We start from the raw sequence: 26,106 nt of genomic DNA, 5'->3' as shown, positions 1-26,106 counted from the left end.
TTCCTGAAGACTACATAAAGAAATGAGAAGAAATGAGGACTGGCTCCAGACTTTTGGTTGTACTATAGATGGATAGATAATTTGCAGTGTGAAATTCCAGTCATGCCTATGGAGCCACTTATTTTTTTAAAACAAAAAGATTGCCAGTAAAAGTCTACAGCTGATTACTTACACCGAGATGTCTTTTTTTTGTAAGTTTTATAAAATGTTATGATTTAATTTTCCATATATGCACTAATTTGCATGAATATTGACTATAAGTGTATGAAATAAAGACCTATATGTGTATTTGAATTTACTTTTTCCAAGCGTAAACAAAAACATGTCAGAAAAATTGACGTTGGCGTGACATTTGCAACATATTTTTTTACCTCATGACTCAATTGTGACTTTCAAAAGGCGATTCATAATTAATCTATTTTTTTTAAACTACATTCTATTAAAATGCAAAATATGTTAACCTGTTGATATGCCTAACTGCTGATCATTGTCATCTTGGTGGCTGTCTATGTTCCCCCCTCTGCTAACCCCACAGCTACATGTGACACTATCCACTCTGCCATAGCTCGGCTACAGACTCAGCACCCGAGTGCCTTTATTGTGATCTCGGGTGACTTCAACCATGTATCACTGGACAATACACTACCAACATTCAAACAATATGTGGACTGTCCCACCAGGGGAGAGAAAACTTTAGACTTACTGTATGCTAACGTCAAGGATGCATACAGCTCCTCCTCCCTCCCCCCACTTGGTAGGTCAGATCATAACCTCACCTTTGTCACGTGGTGTGAGCAGAATCATCTGCAGCTCAACGTGGCAAAGACCAAGGAACTGATCGTGGACTTCAGGAAGACCAGGAAACACTTGACCCCCGTTTCAATTCAGGGGGTCAGTGTTGACATTGTGGAGGACTATAAATACCTTGGAGTACACATTGACAATAAGCTGGACTGGGCTAAAAACACCACAGCACTTTACAGGAAGGGCCAGAGTCGTCTCTATTTTTTGAGGCGACTGAGGTCCTTCAACATCTGCCAGAAAATGCTGAGGATTTTCTATGAGTCTGTTGTGGCCAGTGCGATCCTCTATGCTGTTGCATGCTGGGGGAGCAGGCTGAGGGTCGCAGATGCCAACAGACTTAATAAACTGATCCGTAAGGCCAGCAATGTTGTGGGGATGGAGCTGGACTCCCTCAAGGTGGTGTCGGAGAGGCGGATGCTGTCCAAGATAAAGACAATGTTGGATAACACCTCCCACCCACTCCATGACATGTTGGTCAGTCACAGGAGCACGTTCAGTGAGAGACTCAGATTACCGAAAAGCACCACTGAACAACACAGGAAATCATTCCTGCCTGTGGCCATCTCCCTGTACAACGCATCCACTTAACACACTGTTTGCTGCTACAGCTACACATGTTTCTTTTCCAACTATTTATTTATGAGTGACTTATGTATGTATGTATGTATGTATATATATGTATATATTGTACTATTCTTAGTTAGCGTATTGTCTGTCTTGTCTTAATGTTGGTTTAAAATGGAGCACTGTAACAAAAAATAATTTCCCCCAGGGATCAATAAAGTATTCTGATTCTGATTCTGATATTCATATCCCAACTAAATGTTCTTTCTTTTGGAAAACTCAGCACACTGATTTTCATTCTAATGTAAAGTAAGTTTCAAAATAAAAGCAGTAAATATTTTACAACTTAAAACTGAAAAAATGAGTTTTTTCCCTTATATTAGAGTTGTATCAGAAAGACGTATAGAGAAAAACATGAAGTGACATTTTTTGCCTTCAACTGTGGTTTAAATCAGTCCCTCCCTTTTATTTTCATTTCAGACATAAAAAGTGTGTTTTCCACAATCAAATCCATAAAAACAAGGACAATGTGACAAGAAGGAAAATCCATTACAGCACAGATTCATTTATCCGCCAAGCAACTACAGACAAAGGACATTTGGTCATAATCTGACATTTAAAATATACAAATAAAATAACTCCGCTTCCGCTCCATAAATACAAACAAAGACATTTTGGGTTACGTTAGGCACCTTTTCATTCACACATTCTTCCACACATGTATATGAAACAATTATTTAAACCTCAAAGAAACAATTAAAGAGAATTTATAAGTGAAAATATATATCTTTTAAAAAAGGTTTTGCTTTTTTAGGCCATTATTTTACACAATTACAAGTTTTCTAAAGGTAGAACTGATTTCAATCAGCATGAATTCACAGCAAACTTTATGATAGTAAAAGAAAAAACTGTTGCATCTATAGTGGTTCAAAAGTAATTTTCACTTTCACACACTCAAACATTAGTTTTTTTTCTGTCCCAAAACAATTAGGTTTACAAAATACTTAACAATCAGCTTTTTGTAAACTATGTACCCCGTCTGTAAAACAATCTTCAGTATTTCCTGCTTTGACATATTTCTCTGCCCGAATTTTGTAGCTGTGTAGTTACTTGGCAAATAAAATTAAAGGGTTACAAACACGTGATTTAAACCCCCTTTGAAAAATGTAAAGGACAGAAGGATTAAATCAGAGAAAAATATTTTTTGATGGCGTAATCACAAAATGTGTGCGTGCAGATTCTTCTTTCTCCATTTTCGGGATATCCTAGAATGAGTCTGTTTATCTTCCTGAGAAAGATGATGGATTAAAAAAAAAAAAAAAACCCTCTTCCGGTTTTCTTTTTTCCCTTAAGTGTTTAAATCTGAGACAAAACAGATAAGTTATTTATGTTTAGTTTGCACCATAGTTCATGTCTGACTTTGCTCTACCTACGTCCTCGTGTGCTCTTAACGACCACCATACAGGTGGATCTTGGTGAACGAGACAGTCTCGAAATAGTCTTTCTGGCCCTTCTCGTAGATGACAAAGATGTACTTGCGGTCTTCTACAGAGCCGCTGTCCAGTGATGTCATACTGGAGTAGCCGCTCGGACCCGCCCATATCTGGACAGCTTTGTTCTCCCAAGACATGCCGTTTGTCAGCGACCATTTCAGGGTTAGATTCACTCCTGAAGGAGATAAAGCATCACTTATTTATCCACTCAACTTAATCAGGATCATTTCAACCTGGGTTTTTTCTCATCAGTGAGACTCTGTGTTTTGTGCTGATTAAGCAGTTTCCACCTGTACTGCAAAGATTCAGGGAAACAAGGTCAATCTATCTGATTACAGCATTGCATCATGGTATCATTTTCTGCCAGAAAGTTTGCCTCAAACTGGCGTGCATGGATCACTGCGTAGCATCAGATTTCTGTGTTTACTTTCAGTTCAAATTGAAACCGAAATAAGGTGAAAGTCACTTTTTTATGAAGCTTTACTGAGCTTGTACTTTAGCTCATATGTGAATACAGTTCATAAAAAAGTGGAAAGTTGCCATGATTTATAGAGCTACACTAAAAACAAACCAGATAAGTTAGGGGAGCTGAAATAAACTTAATTATCATTGGATTCCATAAGAATATAAAGTAGTTATTGTGCCGTAAAGGAAAACACTAAAAGTGGCCAAAGTAACCAAATATTAAATTAAATTTATTAGTGAATACTAAATTTACTCAGGAACTAACTGGGTGGACATTTTTGGGGTAACAGGACATGAATATTTAATAATTATAACTAATGCAACTGATATGAGCCAAGAGTAGAAACGGGAGCAGAGATCACCATGTTTCATATTAGCATTTCTCACTAGAATGGCATACAGAATACATAAAGAGTAACATTCTTAATACACAAAACTAACTTTTTGCTAGTCTTACACAGAGATGAAAAAGCTTAGTGCTCGTGTTTCTTACTCTTTTGCTCATTGGAGGGGTTGGTGAAGTAGATCACGCCCTCTTTTTGCAGAGCTCCGGCTGCCACTACAGGATCCACCAGTGCCTCGTCAAAAATCAGGCCTTCTAAGGGCAGGGTCAACCCTCCATCATAGCTGTGCACCACAATGCGGCACCGGCAGTGGTAGTTGTTCTGGTTCCGGACGTTGATGGCGATGGTCCCGTCAGTCAACTCAATTGGCTGCAGAAGAACAGACGGAGAAAAGAGTGTATCAAAGGTGAAAGATTATAATTACAATTGTAATAGGGATGCCTTCATATAACTGCACTGAATAAAATAAATGGGAGAATCTACACTGAAGTTAAAGACAAAAACAACAACTTTCTGTCCACTAGAGGGCAGAACCACACTTCACAACAGTGCACTATGAGCATTCACGCTTCCTCATAATGTCACTAAATAAACTAATGCTAACTCCCCTTTAACTTAATAACCACCAAACTTTATTTTTGCTGCTACAAGTGTGACTTTTCCCCAAGAACCACTTGATAATTTTCTGTAATGCAAGCAAAACAAAGTCATTTTAAAACTCCACATAAACATTTCCAAAGACAAGAGAGAAGTGGCTGTTTAACGTAGGTCTATCAGAAGATTCAAATCATTAGTTACACTCAAGAACAAGAAGACCAAATTATACTTTTCCATAAAAACAACTAATAGAGCCTCCACAGGTTTGGAATATATTGGTTGAAGAAATTAAACCAAGATTAACTGATACCAGAATGATGGGAAGATACAGAATGGAGAAAGAAAGGAGCTGTTCATGATCCAAAGCAAACCACATCATGTGTCAAACATGATGGAAACAATATTATGACATGGAAATTTACGGCTGCCAATGAAACAGAGTCACCAGTGTTTATTGATGATGTGACTGCTGACAGAAGCAAACTGCAAACCACACTCAAGAATTTCACAAGAAACTGGATATTCCTCATAGGCCAAGCGAGTCACCTGATCCAACCAAACACGGCACGCGTTTCAGTTATTAAATAGAAAAGTGAATGTAGAAAAAGCCTCAAATAAGCTGCAAGGAAGGAAACCATCTGCAGTAAAGGACTGACAGAGCATATTAAAGGAGGAAATGCAACATTCGGTGATGTCCTTGACTTCAAGGAGTCGTTATTAAAAGCATTAAAAACAATCCTTATGTTAATTTTTCCTATCGTGTTTGAGCGTCTGAAATGGGGGACTGTGCATAAAAAGGGCCATCATTTATAAACAGTTAATCGTTTTGTAATCGTGAATTAAGCTGAAAGTCTGCACTTTTAAATCCATCGTAGTAGTGTAGTGAAACTCTGGTATTATTTATCCTGTACCACTTTATTTATAAAGCAAGTAAGTGAAGGAGATCACCTGATGTGCGATGATAAATCCTTCCACAATTCTGGAGCCGAGAAAGCTCTATCATCTCAGAGTTTGCATTATGTCTTTGGAACGAGTAAAAGCACGTGGCCTTCTGACCTGACCTGCTGACCTGTACACAAACATGTGCTAGAGTAGGTATGAAACAGCACTGTGCTAAAGTATGCAGATGACTCTGTTATTGTTAGTCAGTTGCAGGAGGCCAGCCTCATGATTCTGTTAAATGGCACGTTGAGTCCTCTCTTCAGTTAGAAAATGTCAAAAGATGTTAATCACTGATTGGTCTGATTTTAGGAAATGTTCTCACACACAACAGGTCACAGCTATAAAGGGCCAGGTGGTATAACGTCTTGAGTCTGATAAACATCTTGGAACAATTATTGATTCAAAACTGAACTTTGAGGCAAACAAACTGTGAAGCTGTGAGCACAGAAGGCACCAGCAACTGTCCTGCTTGAGGAAACGTTCTTTCTTCCACAAAACCACGATGACTTTATCCCGCTTTCACCAAGTCTGTTTTGTCCTTTTCCTTGGTGGTCTGGATATTTATGTGTAAAAAAACAGAAGCTCACTCAGGCACAATGTTAAATTACAAGCTGACTGGTGAGCCACAGCTGAACCCAGCTTCTCTGTATGTCAGGCAGTTACAGCGGTTGGCTAGTTAACTTTCACTGTTTATGGCTGTTTGTTGGTTTCTTTAATGGTAATTTTAAGTCTGATTATTTTGCTCAGGTATGTAGATTTGAGGATTGGTGTAAATCTTGTTATTTGCTGATTAATGCTGACAAAGGGAAACGCCTTGAATTACACAGGCTCAAAAAACAGGTTTTTCACTTTCTGATCAGTCTGTTTAAGTCAGTAAAAGCTTCAAGCGTCTGAGGACAAGATGACAAGATTTATGGGAAGTATGATTTATGGAAAATATTGATGTCATCAACAAGAAAGCTAGTCAGAGTTTTGTTTTTTTTTAGGAAGTTAAAAAGTTAAAAGTCAACAAAAACATTATTTTTTTGGTGTATGTCAGCTTCAATATCTCCATCTGGGATGGTAACCCGAGTGTGGCAGATAGAAACAAACTGGGCAGCATTGTCAGAACTGCTGTTGGTTGACAACAAACCTCATTAGATAATCTGTATCACACTGGCGTCTTAAAAACGCCGTTCTGTTGTTGCTGTCTGAGAACGTCCTCTTTATTCTGATGCCACTAGGTAGAAAAAAGGTGTGTATGTAGTTATTATTGTATGAATAATTACCAGTATTTTTATTATGGATTGATTATGAATTGATCTGCAGCATGGTGAACCAAAGAAAGTTTTCCGCTAATGTCGACAACAAAGTTAATTTAATTGTGGAAATGACAAAAAAACTCTGTAACTGTTCAAATACTAATGGCTCTAACTGTAATCTCTAACTGACCGACGGCACCAGCAAACATACCTGGCACTCATCAGGGTTGAAGTCCTGCGCTTTTTTCTTCTGGTTGTAGGGGATGCTTTTCAGCGCTGCACCGTTGTACCAGGTTTGTCCGTGGTCGTCGCTCAGGATGCAGAAAACACCGTCGCCCTCCAGTGTCCCATGACCGCAAACCACCAACCTCCCCTTTGCAGGATTGAAGCGCTTCTGTAGTCCAAAAGACACAAACAAAAAACAGTTCAGGGATGCAGCTGTTGGTTATCATCATTTAGTATTTTTTTAATGTTTAAACACGGTTGGTGAGCTGAGAAGTCAGAGAAAACAAAGAGGAGAGGAATTAAACGAGTGAGCTGTGTTCAAATAATTTTTTTTTTTTTTTTTTTTTTACAGATACTGTTTTGTGTCATATTACTGATTAAAAAGGTGTAATATCCACAAACATAACAGCTCTTAAAGATTGATATAGACTGTGGAGAGAAACAAGCAGCTGCAGACATTACTGTCTGGATTAAATGCATTCAAAGCTGAAAATAAAGCTATGCATCTGGTTAAATTCAATTGAATAAAGTCCATATTAGAAAGGCAAGTATAAATATAGCTCACACAAAAACAAAGAGGTTCATTTACTGAATATCGGTGCTGTTACACTTGCAGTGCCTTACATTATGCTCTAATTTTTTCTTTTATAAACCAGCTTTAATATTCCTGTGTGTGAGCTGAGCACCTCTATGCAAGCAGAGGTTTGCTTGTCTGGAGCATTCATGTGTGTGTTAACACCAGCGATGATCTCAGAGGAGCAACTGCTGCTGCCCATCAGTCTGGGTTTCCAAACAATTTGAAGTTGACTCAAAAGTGGAAAACATTCAGGACAGCTGCTGATCTTCCCAGGACTGGACGTCCCAGCGAATTCACCCCAAGGTCAGATGGTTAAATGCTGGGAGAAGCTGGATAAAAATCCCTGAGAGCTACATCTCAGACTCAGCAGGCCTCATCTAGCAAATTAAATGTTACAGTTAATGTTCGTTTAGAAAAAGACTGAACAAGCACAGCTTGTTTGGAAGGGTTACAAGGAGAAAGCCTGTCTTCTCTAAAAAGAACATGAAAGCACAGCTTAGGTTTGCAGAGTCGCGCTGACTCCTGGAACAATGTCCTTTGGACAGACGAGGCCAAAGCGGAGCTGTTTGTTCATCGTGCACAGCACCACCTGACAACCAAACACAGCATATCAGCACAAACACCTCATACCAGCTGTCAGGCACGGCGCTGGAGCACCTAGCCACAGGACCTGAGCACCTTACAGTCATTGAGTCATAAAGTCAAACAGTGGTGCTACAAGCTACTGAATCACAGAGTGTACTTAGTTTTTCACATGACTGTAGCTCATAATAATAATAAAAAAATTAAAAAATGAATCTGCATGTTCTAGGGAAGGCAACAACATCATAAGAAGCAGATTTTATTACAGCAGCGTTTATAGTTCACCTCGCACTTAACATAATGTTTCAGTGAAGGTTCAAAACATATCAGCAGGTTACGGCATTAATTGGGATTCTATTATCTATTTTTATTTCATAAAAAGGTAGACCAGTGTATCCTCTGCTTAACGAAATAATACTTCAGCACTTCCAGCTCACTTCACTTCACACAGTTAGGACCCTTTCATCATCGACAGCCTTACTCTGACCTCTCAGAGGCATGCAAGGGGAAAAAGTGACATTTCAACTGAACATTTTTTATACTTCTCATTGTTCTGGAAACCCCATTATAGTTTTAGGGAGCATTCATGGTTACGAATTTATGCTACACGTTCGGGTTTCACACTTAGGATCCCAACTGCTCAGCCACTGAGGTGATTCATAGTATATTTAGACATTTAGTAAAGACACAAACATCCCAACATGTACACTTTATCTTCCACTGATGCCTTTCTTATTTATGTCTGATTTAAGTATTGCTTCCCTGTTTAGGATTAATGAAAGTATTTAAGGAAGTCATGTCAGTGTGAGGTATTTTGATTACAATTACAGGTAACTGAAAAATACTCAAGTACAATCGTTAGACCACAACTAAGACATACTGTGCATCAAATGCAACAACAAGAAGCTCCGTTTGCATCTGATTCTGAGTCCATTTTAATAAACTAACGCTCTGTGAGAGGTTTATATACTTTCAGCTGCTACTACTGACCCCTTTTTGTCTGAAATGAAACAAGAACAAAGCCAGGTGTCGCTTCTCTAATCTGGACAGAATAATAAAAGAGACAGCAATCACGAACCAGTGCAATCCTCAGTAATCCTTTATCTTCTGAGCTCATGACTTCTTTTTTTTTTCCTTTTTATTAAAGCTGGCCTGTTTTTATGACAGCTGCACATTGCAAAACTCTGATGTCAAACTCAAACCAGTGCTTTTGTACCCGAGTCACATTGGAATGTGTGTGTGTGTGTGTGTGTGTGTGTGTGTGTGTGTGTGTGTGTGTGTGTGTGTGTGTGTGTGTGTCAGTCAGAGTGTCAGAGTGTGACCCCATAAACAACTTCCCTTAACCTGCTGGTCTGGAAAATCCAACAGTTCATCTATATGTAAAAAAGCACTTAGACTAAAACTGACATAGCTACGTTAATCCTACCGTAAAACAATAAGACAAGGTACAACCTCTCCCATACTCCCAGGATGTGGGGGTGAACGCCAGAACACCCTGGAATGTCACAGACCCCCTAGGATGAGACATTCTTTCAATATGCCACCAACTATATACTTCTAAACACTAATGATTACATGCAGTATTCTACCATATGCAAACTTATATCATTAAAGGATTATACTGACTACTAAGTACAATTTTCTATTGACAGATAGGGAGTCAGATTGATAAAGAATGTAGTCTACAAGTAGGATCAATAAAAGGCTTGTGGCTTCTAATGCATGAACACACAATCACTCTTTTTGCTAAGCATCAAAAGAATATTCTTAATGCTAATTTAATGCAAATTAGTTTTTGCACATTACACCTAAACCTCTTCAGAGCATAATTACAGAGGTGGAAAACAGATGCATGGAGCAAGATTTCAGGAACAGGAACCAAATTTACATTATAGCCACAGAGAAATCTGCCTGGAAAATCTCACTTTAACATCTTGAATCGTGACTCTGTGATGGGAATTGCTGAGCACCCAGGAGCTCATGATCACAATAAAAATAAATCCAGCTTAAAGGTCGTTTCACTTACATTTTAGCTCATTTTACAGCTTGAAAAGTTCTCTCACTTCAGTGTCACATGTCTTGTTCTCTCACCTGGAGGCCGAGGCCCGGCCCGGGAGCAAAGTTCTTCACGCCGAGCGTAACCGAGAGGTTTCTGGGCGGGGTCCAGCTGAGGCCGTCATCCCGGCTCTCCACCATCATGATGCTGGCCGGGCTACAGTGGTAGTGGTGGAAGCACACTGAGTAGATCAGAATCACTGAGCCCACTTCCTCGTCCACCACAACAGAGCCCAGGTTTATGCCATCCGGTGCCGCCCCGTCATCGATAATAAAGGTGGTCGGGGACCAGGTGGCTCCTAGAGAGATGATAGAGGAAGAGGAGGAGATGAAGCAGAGAAAACGTGACCTGTTTTTTGTGCTTTTGTGATTTTTACTTTTATTTCAAGGCTCAGTCAGCAGAATTTATATCATCAGTCTGTTTGAACACTGCGTAGAACTCGTTGATCCAGTTTCAAGGTATGAAATGTTAAAAAAAAAAAAAAAAAAAGGTAAATATAAATAAAACCAAACATCTACTCAAAATATCAATTATGGTTGATGCTAACAATGACATACACTCCCAGACATTCATTCAGAAGCGATAAACTCTCCTCATTTGCGCCCATGTGACTGCTGACTGTTTTCTGACACACTGTAAGTTTTGTGTGACTGTCTATCTCTTGCAGTGGTCTTGCCTTTGTCTGTGGAGCGCCGCAAAGCAAAGAATTTCGCTCCAATGTCAGAAGAAGAAGACTTCCTGGCTTCTGCAAACGCCAGCAGGCTTCCTTTGGGGGTGAAGGTGAGCAGCGGGATCCTGTAAGTGTTCACCTGACCCTGGGCTCCGCTCACCCACAGCAGCTGCTCCTCAAACACCAGGGGGTCGATCTGAACAGCGGGGAGAAGGGAAGGTAAAAGAGAGGGAAGAGATATTTGTGAATTATCTGTAGGCAGGAGCATTTTCAGCATGCTTCAGGTGTCATGTAACAGACAAACATGTGATCTGGCTTTGAGTTCAGGAAATGAAAAGAAAATCAGGTGATCTTGCTTTTCCTTTAAGGAAGCGATTTTGTGTCCTTCAGCCACTAGAAACTATTATCAAAGGTCTAAAGTGGCATCCTGGCACCTAAAATAAATAAATAATTCAACCTGATAGGTAATCTGGTACAGAATAGTCTAAATCAGTTCATTTTTCATGTGGTGCAGCCTGACAGTCCTTTCAGCTATGACTATGAAGGCAATTAAAGTCATCACATGGCCCTGTCGTGCACCAACTCCACTGAAGCGAGGAGCTTCCTCCTTCTGTTTTTTTAATATGTCAAGTAAGTTAAATTCAACATTTCAAACATCTCAACTTCTATCACCAAAAACACAAACTGTTTCTGTGCAGTTTGAATATTAATACATCTGTTAGCTAAGGGTAGAGCTGCAGTATTTTCCAGGAGCACAAAAGTGAATATGATTTCACACTGACAGACAGGTCAGGAGAAGATGAGAGATTATTTTGAAGGGTAAAGACTGTAACAGATAAACTGGAAATTTAAAGCTTACATACCACGTCCTAGTGCATGCCAGATTTTAAAATCAGGCAGTGGATCTGTACAGGATGTGCAGCTGAAGTTATCTGATTATCTAATATCTGAAGACTATCCTCTGATAGTTCTAACATGTTATTAAAAGTGTATACTGTGTTGTATGGTTTACAGCTGCATGGTGCACTAATGCAGGTCAACAAAGCCATAAGACAGATAGACAGCAGACATTTACGTGGGAATTATGGTTTTAAGTTTTTTCATAGGATTCGACATAAAGTTCTGGCCATGCAATAATATACTCAGCTGAAATTAGAGTTAATTTTGATAATGCATTAAAATAAATGTCCATATGCATATGACTAAGTGACACATGTTGCTTCTAGAAGGGTTTTGGTAGGAACAATCAATACGAATGTAAGCCTTTCTTTAGTAACACTTACCAAATTCCACCTTTACCCTAGCTTTAAGGTTTAAAAGCAGCAATGATGATTCATGTAACATCAGTACTGTAGAAACTTGTTCTTTCAGGGGTCACAACAGCTCAGCATTTCATATCTGCCTCCATCTCACCCTATCCTTAGCAACTCCCTCTGCATGTCCTGCTTCACATCATTTGTGAACCTGCTCTGTGGGCTCCCTTGTCGACGTCCTGGTTTGGCAGGTCTCTAAACCTGAGCTCTCCCTCTGATGTGCTCATTTCTAATCCTGGTCATTTTGAACAAAAATGTTAACATCTTCAGCTGCACCTCCTGTCGTTTTGTCAGCACATACGTCTTCAAACCATACGTCATAGCAGGTCTAGTAACAGTTTAATTCTTCTCTCCAGAGCATGCCTGCACCTCTCCAGAGTCTCTTCCACATGCTTAGTACTCTCACTACAGATCACAATGTCATCTGTAATCATAGTCCATGGAGACTCCTGCAGACTCCCAATGCATGTGAAGGTTATCCTGTCTAACGCTATGCCCATCAGTCAAAGTTACAACTCACCAATAAGACAAAAAGGCTTTTAAATATGATGGAAACTACCATAGAGAAAATGAAGCAGCAGTATATTTTGAGAAACAGAGTTACTGTCTTTTTTTTTTTTTGTTAGTGTGACTTTAAAGTGTCACACGAGAGGAAATGGTTCGAAGTGATGTGTGTGTGTGTCATAACTGGCTAAAAATGGTCTGTTACCAGAGAGAGCAGCAGCCCAAATAACAGTGAAATAACAGAGAATGCAGACTATCTCATGAGGCCACAAGAACAAACTTCTTATGGTGTTTACTTAGCAAGAGAGATGGGCAAGTTTCATTCAAATGTAATATATCTGCTTTAATCCCAGCATTGTTAACGCGTCCCACACAAACTGTTTGTCACACATTTAGTTTGTTAGTTGCAGTTTGTATTCAGCAGCAGGCTGAATCCGCGAAGAGCAATAACCCTAAGAAATGCGGGGCAATAGGCGACAAAGAAACTAAACTACATGCGCAAACACAGAAAACTTCAAGTTCCCCCAACTGCCAAATCCCACTTTAACCCCTGGTTATATCCACTGTTGGGTTGCTTGCCTTTAGATTACTCTCCACCCAGAAAACAACCGCGCTAAACTAGATAAGTGATGGATGATGATTTTACTACAGTCATTGAACGTCTTTGCACTGTTTTATCTCTGAAGCAGGAAATATATAATATTATTTTTCTTTTATATATTCTTATTGTTATATGGTTGCGCGTTATATGACCTGAATGAAAGTAAAGTGCATGTTTGTAGTCCATCTTCTAAAGTTGTAGTTTCAGCACAGACATCCGCTGTCACATTATTGCTCAGAAATTCATGCCGAGCACTTAGCATGCTGTTATGAAGAGACACTAAGCAGATAATTGCGGGCTACTGTACCTGCTGAGGGCTGACGTTAGAAACACAGCAAGACACCACAACAAAGAGCTGTAGCCAAAGAGCAGCGAGCCGGCTTCCTGCTGCCATGTTGGCTCTTTCTCGTAACTTCTTCTTCTTCTTCACTCCGGCAGACACAAAGAAGCGAGTGAGGAAAGAAAGTGTCGAAATAAGTCCGCAAAAACAGAAACAAAAAGAGTAGTAAGGATAAAATTCTCTCCTCTACTTCATATACCGAAAGGCCTGCCCCTGTGAGTCATATGACCCAAGGTGGGAGTCACATGACTAACGTCACTCGTTGCCTACTTCGGATTTAATGGTATTTAACCTGACATGTTTTCTATAGCCCTTTATTAACTATTAGAAATTTATTATTATAATTTTTTTTTTTTTATTTGGACTATTTTGAAAATGTTACTTTTCACTTTAATTGCTATATTTTATTGAGTCTACAAGAAAGCCTGTATGCAAGTGGTGTAAATACATGTATAAAATTGCAAATACATAATATTACACGTGTTGTGACATTTTTAATTAATTATTAATATAGCTGATGGATCAGCAGGACTTACATCTATATCGTCTTGGCTCAGTTTTTTCTCGAATATACATCCGGAAATACCGTCCGTGCGTAAATATGTGCATCTAATTCAAATTTACTTATGCACTAAATTATCATATCTCTATTCACAATACAGCAGAATGGATGCACTTATTACTTTTATCCAAACTGTGGCAGAATATCATGAAAATAGCACAGACGTCAGGCAATCTAAAGTGTGCTGTACAGCAGAGGTGTGGACTCGAGTCACATGACTTGGACTCGAGTCAGACTCGAGTCATTAATTTTATGACTTTAGACTTGACTTGAAAAAATGTTCTAAGACTTGTGACTTGACTTGGACTTTTACACCAATGACTTGGGACTTGAATTGGACTTGAACCGGTTTACTTGAAAAGACTTGATATTTTACCCCAAATATAAAATTTAACATGCATATTATATAGAGATTGAAAATGTGACGTCATTCACGGGTAGAACCGCAAAGGATTCTGGGAACTCGTGGCAAGCGGTACTAGCGCACGCAGGCTTTCAATTAAAATCAGTTATACAGCGATAAAAAGAAACACAAAAATGTCAAGAAGCCGTTGTATTATTAACTGCAATAGCCGGTCGCATGACAGCCATGGGAAGCCGACGGGTAAAGAGATCGGTTGTTATCGGATTACGTCGTTGAAGAGAAATTGTTCAAGCCATGTTTCCGAAGTAACAAAGACGCAACGGATGGCCTGGATTGCAGCCATTCAAAGATCAAATATAACGTCCCAGAACACTCCAGCTCACAGGTTAGTCTGCTCCAAGCATTTACACGAAGGTCAGTGTTTTTTAGTAGTTAATACGTCATTTTCATAACATAATTGGTGATATAGGTTACAAGCAAGTCTGGCGCTGAACAGAAATTGTCGCGCTATGCTCCTTTGTTTATTGTGCATAAATAGTGAATTGTCCTGACACAATATTGTGTTTCGCTTCTGTTATTATGGTACATTGACAAAAACATATACTTTTATTCACAGGATAAAACAGGTTTTTTGTATCACTAATTGCCCAGTACGATTACAGCATACAATATTGTTGTCACTGCTACATTTCTGTGATGCTACCAGAAATTATTTCCACTACTAATTAATTACCGTTGAGCTCAAAGGTCCTATTAATAAACGGTTAAGGAATGTATATTTATGACGACGATTTGTGAGACTGGTAAACTTATGATAGGTACGATGGTCTTTCGTTCGACACGGTGCGTTTCAAGGTCCTGTACCCATCTGTCGGTAAACTGTACCTGGGCTTGTTGCAGTGACCTGAAGTTACTAAACTTCATGAGTGTGTGCACTCACTCCAAGAACCGTATGATTATAAATATGCATATAAATATGCTACGATGAGATAGCTGACTTCATCTAACTAGCAAATGTTGTGCAGGCTACGTTGGTGATACAGTTTTTTTTAATGTGTATGATATTTTTGTCATGCGATTTTAAAGCTGGTCCTACAACCGCATCCAAGAATAACATGCAGCTTATCTCAGAACTGTCGGTGAAAATTATTCTTGGAGCTAAGTTTAATTGAGCTGCATTTTAAAGAGGTGCAATTTCACAATTTGTGTATATTTTCTAAGTTCACTATTTTGTCATGTGTTGAGAAAAACACAGATTTTAAAATTACATGGTCTAATATTTACATTTAGCATATAACTGCAACATGCTTTTTTTCATTGTTTTTTTTTTTTAAAGACTCGAAAGGACTTGAAATTCAAAGTTTCAGACTTGTGACTTGACTCGGACTTTTACACCAGTGACTTGAGACTCGACTCTGACTTGCCTGACATTACTTGAGACTTGACTTGAGACTTGAGGATAAAGACTTGAGACTTACTTGAGACTTGCAAAACAATGACTTGGTCCCACCTCTGCTGTACAGAGATAATCATGAAATCGTGCACATACACACCACAGAACCACAGACCAAAAAACTCAAATCAGCTGCAGAAAATAATCCTTTACATTTAACTAGTGAAGCTGCAAACATCAGCTCAGTGGGCACTAATGACCCTCCTTCAAACTGTTCTTTAGATTTTATTCAAAGAGTGTATGCATAAAGATTTAGATACATATAAAACATAAAGTTTATATATTCTTGTCACGATCTGGTTACAGGGACTCAAACGCAGAGCGGTTAGGTGTCTCCAAGGTGTAGTTTATTTACAGTGCCAGTGCAATGTATGTACAGGGAAGGGATCTAAAACTCCGGGGAATCACAGGGTAGCTCTCTCACACTCGCTCACGTCTTCTTTGCTCACACTCACACACGTTCACACGGCAGGGAGGACGCAGGTCCGGGGGGGGGGGGGAGAGAGAGAGATCTGAGGCAGAAGAGAAGGAAAGTCACCAACTAATCACAAATCACGAATTATGAAGCACAAGTCCACAGGAGCTGTGAGAACACTAACGTCAGTAGTACAATCCTCCAGCGACGAGAGGATCTGTGTTCCAGCCTCAAATAGTGCTCCCGGTGATGACAGGTGATTGTTGTCAGGTGTGTGTGTGGGCCAAGGGCGGGAGCCCACAGTGAGCTCCGTCCAGGCAGAGAGGGAGAGAACAGAAACAGCAAATGTAGCCTTGTGGGGCCGACCGGGCAGGCACGGAGACCATGACAATTCTGCATAATACAGTGTCATGTGGATGCATTTCCCTGTGTGGTTGGCCAATAAACAGCATATTTTAAGGGTTAAATTGTAGATCTATGACTTTTTTTCTATGCTTGCAATGATCAGGATCGTTTATTTATTCTATAAATAGTAGCCATCCTTAACCCAACTGGACATTTACAATAGATAACTAAAACGACAACATATTCTCCTTACATACAAACACAGTTTTATTACGTCATTCACACACAAACACACACAGGTAAATGTAAACCACTCAGATTAAAAACTCACTTTGCAAAAATGATGCAGAAAAATGCAGAAAGTAAAAAGAAGATTTTATTTAAAATAATATTTAAAAAATCCAACTTCACATGTACAACTTCATGAAACAGTTTATTTGTTGATTTGCCGTACAGCTGATTAGTAAAGATCCTCCCCGTGTTTTCACATCCCAACTAAATCCCTGAATAAACAATAAAAACAGAAGTATGTTGGAAAATAAAAGTAATAAACATTTTACAATTTAAAACTGTGAAAAAAGGAAATTCTTTCCTACATTAGAGCCATATTTATATCAAACAGGCACTCAGAGAAAAACATAAAGTGACATTTTCCATCATAGAAACAGAAACAAGAACAATTTCATTACAAGGAAGAAAATCAGCTACCGCACATTTAATGTACCCGACTTGTATTTTAAAGTGCTCAGAGTGGTCAGTAAGACCAGAAAAGTGTTGCTTAATGCAATTACAGTACACAAGGAAACTATTATTATTATTACAGCAGATCTAATGGACTCAGCTGGACATTTAAAACCCACAGGTAAAAAAAAAAATGCAGCATTTTCTATAAAAATCTAAATATAATTCCTTTGGTTACATTAAGCACCTTGTTTTTTTCACACATTCGATCACACAAGTACCTGAATTTAATATTTTACATCAGTTTTCTAAGAGGAGAACTGATTTCAGAATTTGAGGCATCTTGTATATTTAAGAAGTTCACTTATGTGACTACACCAGGGGTGTCAAAGATAAGGTCCGGGGGCTAGAATCAGACTGGCACAGACTCCATTTGGCCCGCAGCTTTGAAAAATGTGAAGGTGCGCATAAATTGTGGACTTTTAACTGCATTTTCACTTCGTCTCTATGCAGCTCTAGATTTTGGCAACACTGTGCATGCGTCGTGGCCTGGTTAAAGCCAGATGTCTATGACTGTGTCAGTTTTACCGTCATTTCAATGATATATCAGAAAGGTAGCTCAGAAAAGAAAGGGTGGTAGTTTTTTCAGCATCTCTTGCTTCATCATTCCTGTGTGAGGTCAGGAGTCTGTCAGAATATTATGGCTCTGCAGCTATTTACCAAAACACACATAAGAGCTGTGACATACATCAGCTTTGGAAAATGTAAAGGATAGAAAAAAAAATTTAAAAAAAGATTTTTAATCAAAAATAGCGTGACATTCATTGTGCAGATCCTTGTCTCTCCATTTTTTTTGACATCATAAAATTCGTTTTTAAAGTCTCTTTGCGTTCCTGAGAAATTCGATGGATTAAAAAACCCTCTTAGTTTTCTTGCAGTGTTTCAATCTGAGAAAGAAAACAGGTGTAAATATTGTTAGACAGTTCACACTGTTCTGCATAAGACAACAAATGAACAGACGTAAACCCGGCTTCTCATCCACAACTTTGTCTCTGCGTGTTGGGGTGATATAGTTTAAATGGATGCTTCTTCTGCCACCCGAAGCGTCTTGATTTTGATCATCGCAGCGTGCTGCCATGTATCAAGCGTAATTTTCTTCTCTTACTAATTTTTGCACAGTGCATCTTACATGAAAAGTCGCACGGTCCTCCTCAGTTAACAGAAGAGAGCAACATTTATGTTTATTTCGAGGGTTCTCTTGCAAACGCTGCCTGCTTACCTCTGCTCTTTGATTACATTTAAACACAGTAATTACAACAACAGGTCACAGGCCATTTTAACTTCACACTGAACTTTAAATACTCGAAGTGCGCTCTCTGATTTCACTGGAACATTTTAAAAGGTTATATTTATTTTTGTGCAAATAGCCATGTACGTGCTTTTCTTATCTAAGTGCAAGGACACATTAGATGTACTTCATGAACTTTTGGATGTTTAAGTAAAGGATTTAATAATATTTTCTGACATTTTCTACCTACCTTCTCGTCTGCTTTAATGGCCACTATACAGGTGGATCTTGGCGAACGAGACAGTCTCGAAATACTGATTGTGGCCTTTCTCGTAGATGACAAAGATGTACTTGCGGTCCTCTGCAGAACCGCTGTCCAGTGAAGTGATGCAGGAATAGCCGCTCGGTCCCGCCCATATCTGCATGGCTTCCTTCTCCCAAGATTTGCCGTTTGTCAGCGACCATTTCAAGGTTAGGTTCACTCCTGAGGGAGATTATGAGGTTATTTACTCGATCACCCAACTTTATAACATAAATCTTAGAGAGTTTTCAGTTCAATTAAAAAAAGCATTAAGGGAATCCTCGATCATCGTATCTCAATCTCTCCACTTAGAGAGCATAAACCATTGTGAATCTATTTCGGCTGCTTTGGTGCAAATTAAAGTGACAACATGAGAGGCAACGAGGAGACAAACTACCAAAAAAGGGAGTACTTTTGCAAAGACCATTGCTCTCGCCTTATCCATCCTTTCTGATTTTTCTGTAGTGTTGCTCTGTGTTAGTGTCCTTCTCACTATTGGTACTCTGGTTGCACAGATAGTTCAGTGACACATCCATATGTGCCACAAGAAGGTTTGCTGTGCCACCCAGTACAGTCTCAAGAGTGTGGAGGAGATACCAGGAGACAGGGGAGGTTACATGAGGAGCTAGGCAGGGACGTAGTCTCTGCTCCTTTGTGCAACTGCCAGAGCACTACAAAATGAGTCTACTGACATTCTTCAAGATTGTGCTCCATTAGTGTTTTTGAACAGTGTATGTTCACTGGAAGAGGACTTATCCTCATTATCGGCTCCATATTTTGATTATTAAACTCTGGAAGAGAATTACTCATCAAAACAATCGTTCTTTATTTTATTTGGGCCTTTGTGCAGCCCTTCAGTTCATCTACTATTAGAAACAAGACATTTTACCTCCCTTTCTGTCCTTTGAGCTAACTGCTCTCTTTGACATCATACAGAGACAAGAGTATAAAAAAACTGTGTGAAAGCTGAACATTTCGTATGAGGAGAGATCAGTGTAACTATATCTTTACTTAAAATAAACAAAAGTACTGCATACAAAACTAGAAACTGTGCTTCTACAGAATTAAAGTGCTTTGTTTACTAGAGTTTAGCGCTTCTCACTCTTTTCCTCGTTGCAGGGGTTGGTGAAGTAGATCACGCCCTCTTTTTGCAGAGTTCCAGCTGCCACTACAGGATCCACCAGTGCCTCGTCAAAGATCAGGCCCTCCAAGGGCAGGGTCAACCCTCCATCATAGCTGTGCACCACAATGCGACACTGACAGTGGTATCTGTTCTGGTTCCGCACGTTGATGGCGATGGTGCCGTCAGTCAACTCAATGGGCTGGAGAAGAAGAGACGGAGAGAAAAGACTAAATGCTTGTGTTAATGCTTGTGTGTGTCACTGCACAGACCTAGCTTTAGTGATATCACATTTTATGAACTTCTCTTTTACTATGATGCCAGTTCATAGAATCTACAGAAGGAACTGAAACTGGCAAAGCAGGTAACTATGTGGAAGTTTCATCCAGTTTTATAGGAATGTGAAAATACTGCTTTGGTAAATGTGATTTCTCTTAAAGTCACACTGAAATCAATTTAAAACTTAACCTTTTTATATTCTTTATATGTTCTTTTACATCATCATAGTGTTTACTTGTTTGTGCTGTGTGGTAGCTGTGTGTCTGTTGGATCATTGTCAAAAAAGACATTTTTAATCCCAGTGACACATTTTCCTGGATACCTCTTACCTGGCACTCATCAGGGTTAAAGTCTTGTGGTTTCTTCTTGTGGTTGTAGGGGATACTTTTCAGCGCCGCACCGTTGTACCAGGTTTCCCCGTGGTCGTCGCTCAGGATGCAGAAAACACCGTCGCCGTTCAGCGTCCCGTGACCGCAAACCACCAACCTCCCCTTTGCAGGATTGAAGCGTTTCTGTAGTCCAGAGCAGACAAAACAGGAAGAAAGATGGTGATCAGAGTCAGCATCGTGACCTCTGTTATAATTCTTATCAGTGCATAGTATTACATCTGAGTAGATCACTAAACACCTAAAGGTTTCTATTTAAAAAGCAAACCTTTTGGGTTTACCGAGGCTTTAAACTGAAAAGTAATGACTGAATGAATCTGGGGGGGGTTTATTATGCATGTTGTTGTTTTTGTGCTCTCCTGCAACCTCAAGTATTTGTTCCTTGTTTAGGTTCTTGTTTCAGTTTTTAAGTCTTTTTTTATTATGCTTTAACTGTGAAAATTGTTTAAAGTCATCAAAATCTTTTCCAAATCTATCTGCTTTAGAGATACAGGTCACTTACATTTTAAGTAGAGCAAAAAAGCAGTAAGCCAAGAAGTAGATTTTTTTTTATTCCCTCTGAATTAGAGCAATAAAAGCACTCGAGTTCAAACTGGGCGCTGGTACAGCAGGTAAACCATATGTGATAAGGTTATTCCTTAGGCCCAGGTTTGAATTTTTCCCATAGCTTTCCTGGTTTCTTTCTTCTGTCCTTTCTAGAATAAAAACTAACAAGCCACAAACTATATCTTAAAACGTATAAACGCCAAATATAGTTGTTGTTTTTTTACATTAACAGCAGTAACACCTGTTGATCACCTGTGAACTATTAAATCTTTACCAGAAAAGTATTTTTTTTTTAAAGAAAAAATATTAGTTTGCATATATGAGTTTAAATTTGCATCATTCTTGTCATGGCTAACTGTGTGGGGAAATAAATGAGGACCCAAGAGCAGGCACTCGCTGAGATACGAAGGAGGTTTATTGCAAAATAAAACACAAGGAGAGAATGGCAAAACGGAACAAAAGATAATCTAAACTGGGAGGAATAAACTTTACACAGACGTAAAGCTGAAAACACTCATATGAGACAGAGACCTTCAGAATAAAACAGGAAACTCACACATTCGAAGACACAGACCAAGAAACATGGACTTTACACAGAGGGAACACACGGGCAGAGAAAACTAAACACAGAACAGAGGGGGCACAGAGAAACACGAGGGGCAAGGGATCAAAACCTAGGAACCATGGAAATAAATCACTAATGAACTCGACATTATACAAAAATCTCAGAGAACTGAAAACGCTGGGTCAAAATGAACCAGAACCGTGACAATTCTTGCAACATCAGGCATTTTTGTGTAACTGATTCTGCATTTTCAGGAAAAACTAATCTGTCTATGACAATGTTGAGGTCACAGAAACTGAGAATAGCTTGTATGGAATATGATACACGTGGCATCACGAGGTCAGGCGTGCACATGGTCGGTGAGTTTCAGCTTGTGACGCCGAGGCTGAATACATGTCGGCACTTTCACATGGTGGATCATTTGACCTCAACAAGAAAAGACGAACAACGCGCCTGAGAGAGGCTGTGATATGGCATCAAAAACAAAACCAGGCAGCTCAGTTTATAACACTAAGTTCATTTGTAATGAACTGGTTCTCCATGAGGGATTTAAACCCTGTTGTGCCAAACTGTTGCACTTTCAGGTGCTATACTGACCATTTTCTGTCTGAGCTTGAAGCTATGAGGATCTCTGCTCTCACTTCTTTAATTTGGACAGGATAAAAAAAAGAGACAGGAATCGAGAACCAGCTCCAAACTGTTCCATCACTTAACCTCCAGGCTCATCAGTTCCTTTTGTTAAAGCTAGCTGCTAAATTCACAGCAATGCAGCCTTTTGCACACATGAAAGTGTTTCTACACAGAGATAATAAAGCAGTGCAGGACAGCTCTCCTTCTACACAGAAAACTGATCAAGATTAACGATCTGATCCATCAGCAGATTCAATAAGGGCTTTGGTGCTTCTAATGCACAAAAAACACTCTTTTCACTGACAATAAAAGATTCATACTGCCAAACCAGTGCACTAAGTTTGCACACACGTGCAAAATTATGCATAATTACAGAGGTGGAAAGCCACGCAGTAAAATCTTACTTTATGACTTTCATGGAAATACTGAGCTGTCAGGATTCACATGATCTAAATAAAAATGAATCTGGCTTAAAGGTCATTGAAATCATTTTACATCTTGAGAAGTTCACTCACTTCAGTGTCACATGACTCTCTCTCACCTGGAGGCCGAGGCCCGGCCCGGGAATGAAGTTCTTCACCCCGAGCGTAACTGAGAGGTTTCTGGGCGGGGTCCAGCTGAGGCCGTCGTCCCGGCTCTCCACCATCATGATGCTGGGTGGGCTGCAGTGGTCGAGGTAGAAGCACACGTCGTAGATCAGAATCACTGAGCCCACTTCCTCGTCCACCACAACGGAGCCTAAGTTCAGGCCGTCCGGCTTCATCCCGTCATCGACGATGAAGCTGGTCGGGGACCAGGTGGCTCCTGGAAGATGATAAATTGTTCAATTTGACGTTTTATGATTTAACTTTCTACTCACGGAACAGTTGTGTTATAACTCTGAATTTTTTTTGTCTATATTTTCCACTAATTTTGTGCATTTTCTCCTTTTAAAACCAAGATTTCAGTTTTATGTTTGGGGCTCAATCACGAGAATTTATGCAATCAAGCTGTTGTATTGCTGTTTTTTTCTACAAACCAGGGCTAAAACTGTGACATGTGTGACATAATTTTGAAAATATTTGTAAAACCAAATATCTGCTGCAAAAACTGACTGATGCTAATGATAATGGCACATGTCTCTTAACTGAACTGGTCTCCACAGAGAGGGCAAACATCAGAGACAGGTGTGTGAGTCTCTGCATCGCGCTGCACCGTAATTGTTTTAATCGCACATGAGGTTAACACAGGGACAGTTTTCAGAGTTTTCAGGGGGATGGACAAATGAATCATGACTGTGCTGCTCTTCTACAAATCCTTCTTAACGTTTTAAGCTATCGTGTCTACAGACAGAGCGATGATGCTACCAAAAACACAACCTCTTGAGCAGAGGTAAAAAATAAATGCTGTCATGGCTCACGACAGGTATTAGCTGATTGCTCATTTCCAGTGTATTGTATTTGATACCTCTTTTATGTTAGTTTTTGAGACTTCTACATCATCAGCGTGATTTTTCCCCCCAGAAAAAAAAACCTAAACAATTTGCACAAAAGTTACAGATGTAGCAAAAATGATGCAAAAGTGTTTTAACACCTTTATCTGTTTATTTATTTATTATTTTTTGCATTTGGCTTTGACGTCTGCCTTTCTTCCCAGCGCTTCCACTTCCCAGTCTTGTTTAAAAGTGAAGTTTTGCATGTTTTGACCCTCTGTGTTGCTCTGACTTGTGATCAAATGCACGTATACAGGCTGTTAGTTTGACTCAGCTGAGTCTTGCCTTTGTCTGTGGAGCGCCGCATTGCAATGAACTTCGCTCCACGGTCAGCAGAAGAAGTCTTCCTGGCTTCTGAAAACGCCAGCAGGCTTCCTTTGGGGGTGAAGGTGAGCAGCGGGATCCTGTAGGTATTCACCTGGCCCTGGGACCCACTCACCCACAGGAGCTGCTCCTCAAACACCAGGGGATCAATCTGAACAGCAGGGAGGAGGGCAGATAAAAAGAGTCAGGGATGACTGAGAAGTATCTACAGGCAAAACCAGTTTGGCCAAGAGCATCTTCAGCATACTTTAGGTGTCATGTAACACACAAACATGTGATCGTGCTTCGAGTTTTGGAAATTATTTTATTTTATTCAACTGCAACATTTACCTAAAAATTATTTATACCTTAGAAATCCCCAAATCATGCAAGTTCTAGAGAAAAAGAAACAAAAAGCCTAACATTTAACCTTTAATGAATCGATTTCACTCTAACCAACCTTAGCTAACACGTCACGTCTTCAGCATGCTGCTATAACCCGGTAATAAGCAGGTAATAACAGGCACTGTACCTGGGAAGGGTTGACGGTGAGGACACACGAAGACGCCAAAGCAGAGAGTAGTAACCACAGTGCAGAGAGCCGCCATGCTGCCATGTTTGACTTCCTTCTCGGATTTCTTCTTCTTCAGAACAGAAACACACAGCAAAGATTGCGCGAAAGCCTCTCTTTTATCTTGCCTTACTTCTTTAACCAACACATCTTCCCAATAAGTCATATGACAAAGACGGTCACATGACTAAATTAAATCAAGTAAAGTTTCCTCTTTTATTTTGATAGGTGCTATCAAAATAAAAGAGGAAACTTTACTTGATTTAATTTTTAATCCTAACGACTGATTATAGAATATCGTTATTTACATTACATAAGCAGATAATGCAGTTACTTTTATCATGTCTTTTTTTTTAAAAAAGGTAATACGTATTCAAGGTTGTATTGTGCATGTTGTACAGTTTTACACATCCTTGCACATCCTTCCTTAATAATTAAAGGAAGAGTTTCATAGTTAAACTAATATTATAGATGTTTTACAGAGAAGCAGGGAAGTGCAAATCACATGTACAACATCAACAACAAAATAACGTTTCCGAAAGCACTTTTACATAAAAAAAATAAACAAACAAATAAAAGAATTGACAACAAACTAACATTTAGGAAAACACTTTAACAAGTCCGCAACAAATTAACAAGTGGCTCTTGACGGAAATGGATTGTCTGAAATACCGGAAGTGACTCAACGATTAGGCTTACTACATTATTTGTAGTACAGAAAAGTGATTTGTAGTCAGCTAAACAAGGGCTTTTCACAGAAGTAGTGTTCAGTTAATGTTTGAAGAGATTTTACAAAAGAGTATGGGTGAGATAATGAAGTTCAGATTTTTAAATGCCACGGGGATTTTCTTAAGAAAATATCCAGGCCTTAAAACCGTCATGGTCCACACTCCAGCCCAGCAGGTGGCGGTAAAGCGCCTTTAAGTTGACGGCAGAAGAAGAAGCAGCAGCTAAACACGGGATTTCAACAAACGGACTTGTTGCGGACTTGTTAATTTGTTGCGGACTTATTAAAGTGTTTTCTTAAATGTTATTTTGTTGTCATTTTTTGGTTTTGTTTTTTACGTAAAAGTGTTTTTGGAAATGTTATTTTGTTGTTGATGTTGTAAATGTGATTTGCACTTCCCAGCCACCGTTCTATACAGTATTAAACATATTTTTGTTTGTTTGTTTTTATTTTTGGAATAAATGTCATTGGTGTGTAAATTTTGAGCATGTAATTCTAATTTTCTTCGATTTCAGATGTCCATTCAAAAGATAAGAACATGGAAAAGGTTTCATGCACTTACCATTTTTATACACATGGGGGCAGAAACAGCACGGACGCCTGTCATGCACGCACACACACACACACACACACACACACACACACACACACACACACACACACACACACACACACACGACCAAAAAACAAAACAAAAGCAAAGTTAGAGCAGAAAATGATTTTTGTGCTATTTACTGAAGCTCCAAACCTCAACTCAACTTAGTAAGAAGCTGCATGCGGA

At 39.3% G+C, this 26,106-nt stretch overlaps 2 protein-coding genes and 1 long non-coding RNA gene across 3 annotated transcripts; 1 reads left to right on the top strand and 2 right to left on the bottom strand.

The window, feature by feature from the left end:
* Positions 1-1,808: 1,808 nt before the first annotated feature.
* LOC147303640 (sialidase-1-like) lies at positions 1,809-13,562 on the bottom strand. The gene is made up of 6 exons (XM_086280707.1): positions 13,286-13,562; positions 10,567-10,756; positions 9,926-10,188; positions 6,662-6,844; positions 3,820-4,039; positions 1,809-3,036 (listed from the first exon to the last, which is right to left on the bottom strand). Exons 1-6 carry the CDS (start codon positions 13,370-13,372, stop codon positions 2,816-2,818), a joined length of 1,164 nt encoding a protein of 387 aa, XP_086136833.1. The 5' UTR covers positions 13,373-13,562; the 3' UTR covers positions 1,809-2,815.
* Positions 13,563-16,811: 3,249 nt separating this feature from the next.
* On the bottom strand, positions 16,812-24,773 carry LOC147303638 (sialidase-1-like). The gene is made up of 7 exons (XM_086280673.1): positions 24,560-24,773; positions 24,010-24,199; positions 22,795-23,057; positions 20,456-20,638; positions 19,830-20,049; positions 18,677-18,910; positions 16,812-18,085 (listed from the first exon to the last, which is right to left on the bottom strand). Exons 1-6 carry the CDS (start codon positions 24,641-24,643, stop codon positions 18,690-18,692), a joined length of 1,161 nt encoding a protein of 386 aa, XP_086136799.1. The 5' UTR covers positions 24,644-24,773; the 3' UTR covers positions 16,812-18,085; positions 18,677-18,689.
* LOC147303639 (uncharacterized) lies at positions 18,685-21,309 on the top strand. The gene is made up of 3 exons (XR_015126907.1): positions 18,685-18,897; positions 19,847-20,211; positions 20,505-21,309. It is a non-coding gene; the product is annotated as an uncharacterized LOC147303639 (long non-coding RNA).
* Positions 24,774-26,106: the final 1,333 nt, after the last annotated feature.

This window comes from Aulonocara sp. 'chitande type north' Nkhata Bay, linkage group LG22 (genome assembly GCF_057382095.1).
Source record: "Aulonocara sp. 'chitande type north' Nkhata Bay isolate Kocher_YH1m ecotype deep benthic linkage group LG22, A_spYH_male_GT1.1, whole genome shotgun sequence".
Taxonomy (NCBI): Eukaryota; Metazoa; Chordata; class Actinopteri; order Cichliformes; family Cichlidae; genus Aulonocara; species Aulonocara sp. 'chitande type north' Nkhata Bay.
Note: the sequence above shows the minus strand (reverse complement) of the source record. Positions and strands in the feature narration are given on the sequence as shown.